The sequence below is a fragment of the Pristis pectinata genome, chromosome 11, assembly GCF_009764475.1.
Source record: "Pristis pectinata isolate sPriPec2 chromosome 11, sPriPec2.1.pri, whole genome shotgun sequence".
Classification (NCBI taxonomy): domain Eukaryota; kingdom Metazoa; phylum Chordata; class Chondrichthyes; order Rhinopristiformes; family Pristidae; genus Pristis; species Pristis pectinata.
Window position 1 is genome coordinate 44,607,036 of NC_067415.1, and position 14,111 is coordinate 44,621,146.

Consider the following 14,111-nt stretch of genomic DNA (forward strand, 5'->3'; position numbering starts at 1 on the left):
AGTTAACCTACCAGCCAGTGCATTCTTGGGATGTGGGAGGAAACCAGAGTACCTGGGAAACCTATATGGTCATGGGGAATGTGCAAACTCCACACAGCTGATGAGGAGCTAGATAAAATCATGTTAGTCATCTGGGAGCTCCTCTAAGAGTTTGAAATTGAGTCATGTTGTTCAAAAATTACCTGGAGAATTCTGTACCTTTCCTTATTCATTAATGAAATATCTTCAAGTAAAAATGTAAGTTGCAGTTCCTGTTATTAAACTGGAAACCTGGAGAAGACAAGATCATGAAAGAATGCTTGGTCAGGTCATCAGCTAGGATGCAAGATTTTTCTTTCAGTGATTAACTTATTCGCAGCCGATCATCAAGATTATCTAGATTTATTTTTAATTGTCTACTCTGATACCCATACCACTGTGTCTTTAATCAGGTTTGTCACTCTTGAGTGGCTAAGTGAGAGTTGGACAGATCACATCAATCACGTGCCCTATACCGGACTCCCAAAACCAACATACTATTCCAAACTCTGCAGTGGGAGGAGGTTAGCAGGTGGCCAGAGAAATATACTTAAAGATATGCTCAAAGCTTCCTGTGGGGATTCACTGACTCCCAGGAACCTTTGGGTCATGACTGCTCAAAGTGGACAAAGAACATTTGGGATGATACAGAGAGCCATGTGACCAGGCATCAGAAACAAACAGAAGCACTGCACAGGTAGTGGAAGAGACCTCACATACTACTTATTTGGCTGCCCTGTTAGCCACTTGTCTGTCTGAGGTTCCTAAATTAGCCTCACTAGCCACCTCAACCTACAAAACCAGAATGGAAGCAAATCATCCTTGATCGCAAAGGACTGCTTAAGAAGAAGAAACTCTGGTCAGAAACGTATAGCACTGCTAATGTCTGGGTGAGAACACTTGCGCCTTTAGTTCTGATTGGATTGCTGAATACTTCAAAATTTGTATCACCTGCCTACAGTGGTGCAACATGAACAAACATGTAAGCTTGTTTCATCAACACGTGCTGTGGCTTATAAAACTGATTAAACAAATACGTTATATAAATATATTAAGGCATGTTCTGATATTTTAATAAACTATTCTTCCTCCTAATACATATTGAACATCTACTGTGAGAATAGGCTTGGTGCGTAATGGTTTCAAAGGTGGAGTAGCATTCGGAGGATTAATGCTGGTGGGAAGGTACTGGAGCGAATCTTCTGTTGTTAACTCCAAATCAGGAGGGGAGAAAATTGGACAGAGAAGGAATTGCCAACATTCTGTTAAGTCTACTAACATTTATCCTCCAGTTAAATGTAAGGGTTTCATATTAATTTTAACTGTAAGAAACTAAGGGATATGTAGAAAAATAGGAACAGGAATTAACTATTTGGTTCTTTGAGCCAGCTCTGCCATTCAATGTGATCATAGCTGATCATCTATCATGATAACTAGAATAAAAAATAACTTCGTAGAACTAAATTTACTAAAATTCTTAATTATGGGTTGGCACTTAAGTCTCATTCTGTTGATTTCCTGCTGTTCACTTAATTGGGAGCTGCATAAACATGTTAATGTTAAGTTCAATTACACTTTAGAATTAGGAGTTAAATGTTTTCACTATTAGTGAAATTCAGAAAGCAAAAGTTGTGTGAAACTTTTAAAACTTCCATAGCTCACTGCTCGCGTATGCTGTTAAAAGTAGGAAATTGGGTAGTTTTATACAAAGATTATTCATGATCACAATTTAACCGAAGAGACTCCTATTCACATCAATGATCCTAAACTTTGTAGCTAGTAAACTTCTGCAAATTGTACTTCAGCATTTCTAAGTGACAGTGATACTTCGAGTGATGAAAGAAGATTGACTATCTGCCAAGGGAGAGAGATGTGATGTTTCAACTCAAAGCAACTTGTCTTGACCTAAAGCAGCTGGACAATTTTGTTTCCTCCCCCGCCTCTCCACCTGCCAATCCCCCCTTTCAACTAACTTTTTTTTGTCTCCTCCTATTTCCTGTTCTTTTCTGAAGGCAACAATGCATGAAAACCATGATGAGCTTCAGTTCTTTCATTGCATTGCCCTTTTTACTGTATGTGGTCAATCTGTTGTACGATCATCAAAATATCAAATATTTAAATTTAATTTTGAGTCAATTTGATCAACAACTATACATGCTCTTCCAATTAAGATGTTCTAATGATTAAAACTAGAATCTCCAATTGTGCCCAAGTTAATATGGAGAAGTTCAGGTAAATTCTGGTTACCGTTTCCACTATACCAGCTGAAGTTATTTGAGTGTCCTTTTTGAACCTGGGAATTTCCTAATGTGAATGTCTTGTTATAGAATTCAGACCTTAACTACCAATGACTCACTGAAATACAGTGAGTAATTTTAGTATCTGTAATATAGTCTGTAAATTTCTAAATGGTAGAAGGAAAATGTGCATAAAAGCACAGTGTACAATGAGCTTCACTATATTACCATCTAAAATGGCAGCTGGAGAGTAATAAGTGAAACTGCATATCTAAATATTGCATTCAAGGAAATAGTAAATTAAATGCAAAAAGTGAGGAATAATTTCACATTCAGAAAGCTGGTAAATATTTCTAACAATATTTACAGGGATTGCTTCATGTGAATTTTCACATTGCTGCAGAATGTTGGCTGGACTTTCATGTTGTACAGCAGTGGAGCAACAACTGTTCACTTTGGAACTGATAAATTCAGTTAGTTCTCCACTTTAAAGGGAAGCTCAAGAGTGTTGTCAGTTTGGCATATTTGTCAGCTGATCTGCATCTGAGTTGGAGGGTTTTGGGTTCAAGACCATTCTAGCATATTCTGGTGTACCACCAAAGAAATGGTACATTTTCAATATTTAGATGGGTCTACAATCTGTCCATCTGGGTGTTGAAGATTCCATAACATTGTTTTCTACTAAGTATAGCTGTGCATTTCTGGAGTGGCTTCTACAATGATTAGCTGTGGACAATTTCACACTGGTCTGAGAGCTACTCCACAGTCAAAACCAACTGATGATGTAGTCTGTAATTTTTCAGGGTTAGATTGAAGTTGTAGAATCTGCTGTTTGTTGGTTGCAGGAAAACTCTTTTCCCAAAAATGTATACATTTTTTATAAAGCTGGGGAGCACCATGAATAAACTTGTTCCCTCTTAGTTTGAAGCTATAGAATAAGAAGCACTGAATCGCAGAAATAGACATTAGAGCTAAATATTGACACTCAGAAATTAGCGGGTTGATGTAATGCCAAAGATTAAAATGCAACTATAAAAGTGGATCAGGAACTGAACCTACTTCAAATCTATCCACTTCTGGTTTTAAACAAAGTGGTGCAAGTTGTGAATGACAAGAACAGTAGGGAAATTAGGCCAATTGTAATAGAAATGGTTAAATATTGTTGAAGTCGTGGAAAGGTGGATTAGGCTATTGTCCATTGATATTTGTTCCTGATCTGTTCAGTTCCATTCCCTGACCATACACTGTAGCTGTAAGTCTTAAGTGGGCAAAATGCCAATGTGACTCAGCAGCAAAACACTTGTACTTTTCCTCAGATTATTTTTCCAGAATTATATGGAGAATTTGCTAAGTTCTGTTTTCCACCCTATTATATTACAGGTGAGGGTTGGGTAACTGAAGACCATGATCAAGCTTGCAACTTTTCAACCTGATCTATTAAATTCAGATCTATTCGCTCCCTTGTTCCCAGCCTAGTGGTGCTGATGAATTTAATTTGCCGTATGAAATTTTGGTGTTCAAGTCGTAGATTCATAGTACCTGTCATCTTTGTGATAGTCAGCAAATAGATATGCAGCCTGATCCTGTTTTCTAGAGCACTTGAACTATAACTCTGTAGGTTGTGAGTCTTCAAGAATACATGTACTTTTTAAATGTGATGAAGGTTTCTGCCTCTGCCACCCTTTCAGGCAGTAAATTCCAGATCTCTAGCACCCTCTAGATGGAAACATTTTTTTCTCACCTCCCATCTAATCCTTCATCCAATTACCTTTAAATATATGGCCTTAGACCCATTGGCTAAGGAAAATAGATTCTTCCTATTTACTGTGTCTAGGCCCCTCAACTAATTTCATACACATCATTAAAGTCTCCCCTCAGCCTCCTCTGTTCCAAAGAAAACAACCCTAGCTTATCCAATCTTTCCTTGTGGCTAAAATTTTCCTTTCCTGGCAGCATCCTCGTAAATCTTAATAATTGGTGAATTGGTTTAAAGGAGTTTATTTTTCCTGTGATTTTCTTTATTTGTACAAGAAATTGCATCTTTTCTACAGCTGGATTTGTAACAGAAATTTAAACATACATGGTTCAGATTTCAGTTCTGTCCCTTAAGCATCAAACACCTCTCTGTTATACTTGTTCGATGTTTTTGTGCAGTTGATTTGAGTTGTCAAGCTTCGCAATCCCACCTGAAGAATATTCACTTTATTTAAATATTCAGAGCCTCTGCCATACCACTATTTATGATTACTGCAGGAAGTTGAACCAATTAAATTTTGCTGATTAAAATGTACTTGGCATGCATGCTTTTTGTTTGGTAACTGTGTGAAGCATTTCAATTGTTTGACCTACCCCTGTCTTAAAGTTTGCAGAGATGTGGGTCTTTAACCAGTGAGAAGTCGAACTAGCTGATGACAACAGTCCAGGTTTGCTGACCCTTACCTGCATACATTTGACTCATGGTTTCCCTGGCACATTAATCATCTTGATAGTCTTTCAAAATAACCATGTCTTCAGTTATATCAGGGTAAATTAGTGCCAAATTAAAACCTGAATTTGTAGTTAAAGAGACAGAATTTCTGTTTTATGTCCAATCAGCAATCTAAATTACTGTAAAGATAATAGTTTTCTCAGTTTAAATTGTTGGTCAGGTTTAAGTTTGGTATTATGAATATTTAAATATCTGCATATAGCCAAATGTAAAATATTTGCCACCAAGATTATTTTGTGGCTCATGACTGACTAGAAACTCAACTGGACCAGTTACATAAGTAGTAACCGGAGCAAGATAACTGCAGATACTGGAAATCTAAAAGAAAAGCAAAAAATATGCTGAAAGTACTCAGCATATCAGGCAGCAGCTTTGGGAAGGGAAAAAGAGTCAATGTTTTGCGTCAGCGATCTTTAATCAGAACTGAGAACTGAACCCCCGCACCTGCCCCCTGCCTCACCATGCAACCTCCACCTCTCTCCATGCAACCCCTGCTTTGTACAATATCCAATTCCCTTAAAAGAAAAAAAATATGATCGAGTTTGCTTTTATCACACTGTCAGTAAAGGTGTTTCTGATCAAAATAATGTGGTGTAGAAAAATTTGCAATTTTTCTCTGGTTCTTTTTGGCAATCTCATCTTCGGGTTACCCATCCCTCCAGTTTCTGAAAGTGGGGTTTTTGTTTTACTTATTTACCAGATATTTCATACTTTGAATATTGTATCTTCCCTTAATTTTCTTGTTCTCAAAGAGAGCTATCCTACATTCTCTAATTTCTTTGTATAGGAAGGAGGAAGTAGGAGGCGACTTGCTTTATTTAGTTTAACATCTCATAGTATAATGATATTTGTACTCAAGGTGTAGCACTTCAGGCATAATGTTCTTGTGCCAATTTACTGTGTCTGAGCATTTAACAATGTTCATGTACCACATGCTATCCTCTTGAGTTCTTTCCACATCCTAAGCTTTCTATTCATCACCAAAAATCATTTTTCTTCAGTTCTGCCTTTTCATTTTCCATTCTTCTGTTTACTTGATTTATACTGCAAATGGAAAACTTAAAGTTAATGCCAACAATATTTTAGTTATTATGGTTTCCCTCTATTTTTCCCCCTTCTGCCATGTCAGAGCATGTGGCATTGCTTGAACTGTAAATAATTTCTTCCCACACTAGTTACTGACTAATGACTGGTATGGTAAGAAATTATGAACGTCATAAGGAACTCCTGCAAGTCTTTCCCATGTCTTATATTAATTGGGCATCTTGGCATCATTGAGTAGTGATCCCAACTAATTTATAGCTTCCAAGGTGGTATCCTCTTTAGCATAAAATCAAAACCTCAACTTGAATTCACCCTGGCGTGAATTGCTCAGTGGAGCACTTAGTTGTTTATTCACGTGAGTCATTAGAAAGTGTGGGAAAGTTTATTTATAAATGTTATCTTAAATAAGTTATTCTAAAATACTTTAGTTTTGCTTATTGTTTGAATCCTGTATTATCTGTGGGTGGCGTGTACTGGTCACATAAGATGTAGGATTATTAGATATGTTGTTTTTCAAATGTGAATTAGCTGAACTATTTTTCTTTGTTTGGAGTATGTAAGATTATGATTTTAAGATAAAGCATCACAACATGTTTTGAGTTTTAATAAATAACTGGTCAATTGAATATCCGAAAAATACAATTTTTTTGTAATGAACGAATGGATGTATGCCAAAATGTTTTGGTAGGTTTGCTATTTCTTTGAATTACAATTTGATTAAAACATTTCAGACGTTCAGTGCAGAAATGTGAATCATTCTTTCAGAGGAAGAGTAAGAATGAGTGAATTAAATATGCTTTTAAAATAACTTTCTTTGTATCTGTTCTGTGCAGGTCCTGTTGTTTTGCTTCACGGCTGCCCTGTACATGTTCTTCTTTAGGTAAGTCTATGGCCTCTTCTCAGCTCTCTTTAATTACTGTCTTTGCTGCCCTCTGTAGCTTTGTGGCTCGTTGATCTAAAGCTTGCCACTTACTTAGAGGTTTGCTGAATTTTTATTGCAGTCCATGAAAAGTACAGACAAAGCTTTGAAGCCTTGTCACTCCTTTGAGCCCCTTAGGTCAGAGCAGTGTGTTTGAATGCATTTGTAAAAGACATGGGTTGAGTCTACCAGATAGAATGGCACCATAGGTCAGCCCATTTTTCTTCTGAACAAAACTATTTGGAGTAGTCTGCTGGATGTACAAGACGTGACACAGAGAATCACAAGTCACGGTTCAATGGTAAACCACAAAGAGCGTTGACAGAATAATGCTCAAACAGAAAGATGTAGCACTGACAGTAGATGATTATTAATCACTTTTGTGCAATCATTGTTTGATAGAAGTGAAGAATCTTAGTCTAATTAATTTTATTTGTATAACTTCTTATGCAGCTTAATGATACTCAACTTTAAGATTGCAAAAAAAATTGCAGTCTACAAGAAGAAATTGAGTATTTTGGAGACCATGCAATTAGTTACTAAAGCCTTGTGTGTTAAGATGGGAGATAAAAGATGAGTTTCTGTTTACCTGAGATTGAGCTGGTGATTTGTTTGAAAATTTTGTGATCAGAAAGCAGAGTCCAGGTTGCTATGGTGATTAATCCTACATCTGTATTCTCCAACCCAAAAGAAGTTGTGTTGCAATTCATCTGATCTAAATATTCGCTCCTCAAGTACCTGCAATTAAAATGCAAGATATAAATAGTGGTTCACTAACAAGCTTGGAGATACTTTGTGCTATGTGCATAATCAATTCTGTTATATCTTTTAGAAGATGAATAGATCTATATTGTGCCTTTCAGCATATGTAAAATTTGATAGGTTTCTTGGATAGGGAATAAAAATCACATTTATTCATGCTGGTAATACTTCTCCTTTGTTAAATTGAAGAACCATTGTTTTTTTTTGTAGCCATTCTCTTGTTCCTTGTAGAGAGTAATTTCTTATAAGTAAAACTGCCTTAATTTGGCAAAGCAAGCTGGAAATTAAATTGTTTCCAAGAGAATTGTGAAAGTGGTATTTATTTTCAAATGGTATTCCAACTGTTTGATTAGGGAATTTTTACAAAGACGAAGCTACAAAGGATTTGAAAGAAGCTTCTGCAGATTTGCCGAGCACTAATTTGATAAAGACAACACAGTTGTGCCACAAAGGCCAGAAAATTTTGATCTCCATTTCCAATTGTGCTATGTTTTAGACTTTGTCAAGATTGCAATTAACTACTGATATTATCCTTGGTTCCCAAAGCTCATGTCCACATTTATAACCAGTAATTTTTGCTGGTTTGCCTTTGGAGGTTGGCTGAGAGCAGAATCAGGCGCAACAGTGATCTCCTACCATAAGTTTTCAAAGTACACGAGAATGCTTTGTGCAGTCAAGAATCAATATTTTTGAAAGAGGAGGATTAGAGAGAAAATTGATGAAGACAGTTCCTATGGTTGGAGAGTCTTGGAATGTGTTCTTTATTATTTTAATGTTCTACTCCTTCCATTGTTAATGATTTCCTTCTTCAGGAGGTGGGATGAATTTTTTGAATTTAAGTGAGCCCCAGCATCCCAACCACAAAATTTCCATAACATTATGATGATATTTAGACTATGAGGCAAAAAAATGAAATAATGTATTGAAACTTTTGTATAAAGCAATAGTCCTATCATGTGCACCTATGAATCTTGTGGTCAAATTTCAAAATGTCTGGGATGTGGTCCTCAATGGTTAAGCTCCTACGGTCACTTTGGGAATTATTTCTGTATCCCTGGATACATGAATCAGGGGTTAGCAGGGGAGCATTTGTGGGGGGTGCTGGATGTACATCATTTCATGATGTCCAAGCCTTTCTTTTAAAAAAAAGGCAGAAGTACACTTTTTGCATAGTCTGCTAAAGTATGCTTCTGTTTTAAAGAGATTAAATACCAATAAATTGCTGTGGTCCATAATACCATAAGACACCATAAACCATAAGCATTATTATGAGTTTTGACAGGGAAGTAATATTTGATGGATTGTTGCTTGTACCCAGGAATTGTATAATTAAATCAATTGGTCAATTTTTTATCTCCTTCCGTTCAGCTATAGTTAATGGCAATTGTACACTTGGTTGATCTAGCAATAAATTGAAGTAAGAAAATTTTTCATAATATTTGAAACTTAAGCAGGTTTTCATTATAAGAAATGTAAACATGGTAGGATGTTTATCTTTTTGGGATGCTTCCTTTTATTTAGCAAACTATTAATATAATTGCAAATATTAGAATCATTAGAATCTTAATTTGTTTGAAATAACACACAGCAAATTTTTACCATGGTTCTTATTTCTTTGGTACTTTAAAAGGGACAGTATTTCACTCCACCATCTTCACTGATAAAATCAGATGATTTTAAATATTACCACCACATCCCAGAAATTACAAAATGTAACTTTGTTATACTGTGTTTTTAAATTAGTAACATAGAGACATGGATTTAGTGTTTAAAATGAAATAATGGAGATTTATAATAATGATAAATTGGGGTCCTTTCTGTCTATTTGGAAGATTCCATAGCACTGATAGAAAAGAAGCAGGAAGTGTTTTGAGTATTTTCCATTCGAGCTTGATGTTTCTTTCACCTCTATTATTTGGCAGAGCAGAAACAAGTTGTTTTCCTTGCCACAGGACATGCAGTGCAATGCAGTGGAAGCAGATAAAGCTGTTTCCTTGTTATTGTTGGTTAATCACTACAGCAGCTACAGTGCAGTTGTATTGAATAATTGGGAGGTAACCTAATGAAATGGTACATGTTGGTACTTTCCTTGGTAAAGCAACACTTTAGGATTTTAATCTTGAAGATTTTATTTGAAATCATTACCAGATATAAAAAAAATTTGTGCTTCATCTGAAATTCAATCAGTTTTGCAAATAGGTAGCTCAGCTAAACAGACCAGAAAGATCAGGATTGATCTAGATATTGTGCAGAATGTCAGTATGAAACATTAACATACAGAAGGAGGCCATTCAACACATCAACTTGTACTGTTATTTAAGAAGGGCAGCAAAGACAAGCCAGGGAACTAAAGGCTGGTGAATCTGATGTCAGTGGTGAGTAAGTTACTGGAGAGGATTCTGTCTGAATCACGTCTGACAAATCTCTTAGAATTTTTCGATGAGGGAACCAAGAAGATAGATGAGGCTAGGGCAGTGGCTATTGTCTATATAAACTTTAGCAAGGCCTTTGCCAAGATCCCGCAAGGCAGGCTAGACTGGAAGGTTAGACCGCATGGGCTCCAGGGAGAAAAAGCTAATTGGATTCATAATTGGCTCAATGGTAGGAAACAGTGATGGTTGAAGGTTGTTTCCCAGACTGGAGGCTTGTGATTAGTGGTGTGTCACAGGGGTCATTGCTGGGACCTCTGTTGTCTTTTATTGATGTAAACGATTTGGATGTTGACATACAAGGCATGGTTACTAAGTTTGCGAATGACAATAATGTAGGTGGTATCGTAGACAGTGAAGAAGGTCATCAAGAATTACAGAGGGTGTTCTTGACCAGCTAGATAAGTGGGCTGAGGATTGACAAATGGCTTGCGATTCAGCTAAGTGTGAAGTGTTACATTTTGGGAAGTCAAACCAGGGTAGTTCACGTGTACAGTGAATGGTTAGATCCTAGGGGGTGTTGTGGAACAGATAGACCTAGGAGTATAATTACATAGTTCGCTGAAAGTAGTGTCACAGGTAGACATGGTGGTGAAGAATGTGTTTTGCACGTTAGCCCTCATCAGTAAAGGCACTGAGTATAGGAGTTGGGACAATATGTTGCAGTTGTACAAGACTTTGGGAAGACCGCACTTGGAGTATTGTGTACTGTTTTGGTCCACCTGTTATAGGAAAGACATCATTAAACTGGAAAGAGTGCAGAGAAGATTTATGAGGATGCTGCTTGGACTTGAGGGCCTGAGTTATAGGGAGAGGTTGGGCAGGCTAGGACTTTATTCCCTGGAACATAGGAGATTGAGGGGTGACCTTATAAAGGTGTATAAAATCATGAGGGGTATAAATAGGATGAACACACATTGTCACTTTCCCAGGGAAGGGGAATTAAAAAATGTAGGGCATAGGTTTAAGGTGAGAGGTGAAAGATTTAAAAGGGACCTGAGTAACAACTTCTTCACACAGAAGGTGGTGCATATATGGAATGAACTGCCAGAGGAAGTGGTTGAGGCAGGTACATAACATTTAAAAGACATTTGGGTAAGTACATGGACAGGAGGGGTTTAGAGGGATACGAGCCACTTGCGGGCTAATGGGACTGTTTCCATGCTGTATTACTCTATAACTCTGCGTGTTCCTAGAAGACAAATCTTGTCAGTCCCAATCCCCATTTCCCTGGAGCTATTCAAATTATTTTCCTTCAAGTGGTTGTGCTGTTCCCTTTTGAAGGCACTGATTGACTTTGATTCTGTTTCCACCACCCTGATGCCATGCAAGGAAGTAGAAAATCAACCAGAATTCTCAAACTTGGTTTCTATCACTATGAGGTTCTCTGACATAACTTAACACCATCTCACCTCTCCCAACCCCCAACCACCGCAACTCTTCATCCACTCTTACTCTCCCATCACAGTTCCATGATATTGCTCATTCACTGGTATATTCATTTAGAGGAAAAGCAAAAGATATCTGGTGTTCATTAAACTGCATTGTTATAAGGAATCAATAGCTTCAGGAAAATGCAAGGGAAACCATCTGGCAGATAAATGAAGGGAGAGGAAAACTCAACATGAAGTTGTATGCCAAATCTTCTCCCTATCTACTTGACATCTAAACAACAGTGATTGACCCCTACCCTTTATGAGTACAGATCCTCCCCAGCTTACAAACGTCTGATTTATGTACAGCCTGTACATATGAGTACACTTTTGGGAGACTGGCAGTATGGATTTGCTGGCTACCTCAGGGCTGCAGAGATCTTCTGACGCCTGGGAACTTGGTTTGCAGCCACACTTCCAACTTGTGGACTGTTCATGTCACAAACAGATCATATATATGAATCCTGTGTTGTTTACAAGTAGCGTAACAAATCCGTTCCAAAAGCAAACACTCAATATCAGCTCTGTGGGGAAAAAAAGACTGGGCTCTTTTGGGTTTCACATTATCAAATATTTCATGAATTAGCTAAAAAAAAATCTGATATTGTTGGAGGTAACTGAATTATTCACTGCACTGAGGCTCACATGTAAAAATAAGTCATCATTCACTAATTCTGTCATCACCCAGGTTTTGCGTGTTCTTTAGAAATAACTTTTCCATTGTACCAGTTTTAATTGCTGGTTACTTGCTAGACTTGATTCTGCCAAAATTTGTTCATTGTGGATGCTTATCAACTGGCATGAAAGAAGCTTTCATTTTATATCATGGTGGATATGAACTGCATCTGGAACCATTTTACTATAAGTCTTTTCACAGTTTAACTGAAGTAGTAGCATGCCGTACAGACTTAAACCTACAGCTATAAAACTTTTTTTGAATGAGCACAATTTTCGTATTTGCTCTGCACATGGCTGAGTTACTAAGCCTATCTGAGTAAATGCAGTTCATGCCTCTGCTGCTATTTATTGTTGCGCTCGTTGATCAGGTTTGTTAATGCTAACCTCCACATTTATTGTAGTAACAATGGTACACACTCCAATTTATTAGGTGACCCTGGCTGAGAGTGTTTATGTATAGCTGCCAAATGAGGAAAGTTGGATGGGCCTAAGTGGTTTGTGCAGCTTTAAATGGTAAGATGGCTAATGTGAGGTAGAGTGGCTTACTACTTCTGTAATTTAATCCCAGAGAGAAGAAATAAAGGACAACAGTGTGCCAGAAACTGCAGTAGTTTAGCCACTTTTTATGTTTTAAGAGCATAAGAAGCAGAAGCTCAAGCAGGTGAGCGTCGTCACACCTGCTCAGCTATTCAATAAGATTGTGGCTGATCTCTTGCCTCAAAACCACATTCCTACCCCAACCGCATAAGAGCTACATAGCTCTCCCGTCCATGTAGCTATCCAATTTATTCTTAAAACTTAAGAGTGAGCCCGCATTTACCACGTCAGATGGCAGCCCGTTCCACACCCCCACCACTGTCTGAGTGAAGAAGTTCCCCCTAAACCTTTCACCCTAAAGCCATGTCCTCTCATACTTATCTCTCCTAATCTAGGTGGAAAGAGACGACTCGCATTTACTCTGTCTATACCCCTCATAGTTTTGTAAACCTCTACCAAATCTCCCCTCATTCTTCTATGCTCCAAGGAATAAAGTCCTAACCTGTTCAATCTTTCCCTGTAACTCAACTCAATTTTAAGTACAGGAAGTTTATGGTGTTCTTTAAAGATGTAGCAAGCAGGATAGATAATACAGAATCTGTGTTTGTAGTACAGTTGGATTTCAAAAAAAGCTTTCTATCAGGAGCTACATAAAAGCTTATTCTACATGGTCAAAGCTCATGGCATTGATGGCAAAATATTAGCATGGATTGAGACTTGGTTAACTAACAGAGAATAGAAAGCAGGGAAACATTGGTAATTTTCAAGTTGGTGCACTGTAACAAGTGGTGTGCAACAAGGATTGGTATCCAAGTTTTATGAATATTCAAGGGCAGGTAAGAAAAGAGGATACAAAAAAAATCAGCAAATGGATGTAGACGGTTACAATGAGTGGAAGATGGAGTAGGAAGGGAAAATGGTAAAGCAGAAAATTGTTTGAATGGTGTTCAGAGAGATCCTCATACAGACAACATAGAAAGATAGCAAGCTGGTGCTGTAAGAAGTTAGGAAGATGAATGGAATGTTAACCTTCCTACAAGAGGGATGCAGTTCTGGAGCAGTAAACTGCTGCTACAACTGTGGAGGTCTTTGCTGAGACCACACCTGGTATGGTGTTGCTTTAATTTCAGGTAGGATGTGCTTGGCTTGAAGATTGTGCACAGAAGATTAACTTGATTAATTTCCTGGGCTGTAGGGATGGACTTATGAGTGAAGATCCTTTAGATTGCTCAGATACTCCCTGGTATTTAGAAGAATGAAGAGTGAACATATAAGATTTTGAGGGGGTTTGACAAGATGGGTGCTCTAAGAATGTTTCTCCTGGTATGGTAAGCTAGAACTAGGAAGCATAGTCTAAGGATAAAGGGACGCCTGTCTAAGACTCAGGTGATGAGGAATTTTTTCCTACAGAGGGTTGGGAATGTTAAGGATTCTCTGTCCCAGAGTTATGGATGCTGAATCATCAAGTACATTTGATTCTGAGATAAACCTTTTTGGATTTTGGGGGAATTGGTGGTTTTGGATATCAGGCAGGAAAGTGGCTAAGAATCAGACCAGCTATTGAAT

General features: G+C 37.6%; 1 protein-coding gene across 1 annotated transcript in view; it reads left to right on the forward strand.

The window, feature by feature from the left end:
• tmem135 (transmembrane protein 135) overlaps positions 1–14,111 on the forward strand; it is a 307,781-nt gene that overhangs the window by 208,529 nt on the left and 85,141 nt on the right. The window contains exon 6 of the mRNA XM_052026561.1: positions 6,621–6,667. Within this exon, the coding sequence (XP_051882521.1) occupies positions 6,621–6,667 (47 nt within the window). The remainder of the gene's footprint in view (positions 1–6,620; positions 6,668–14,111) is intronic.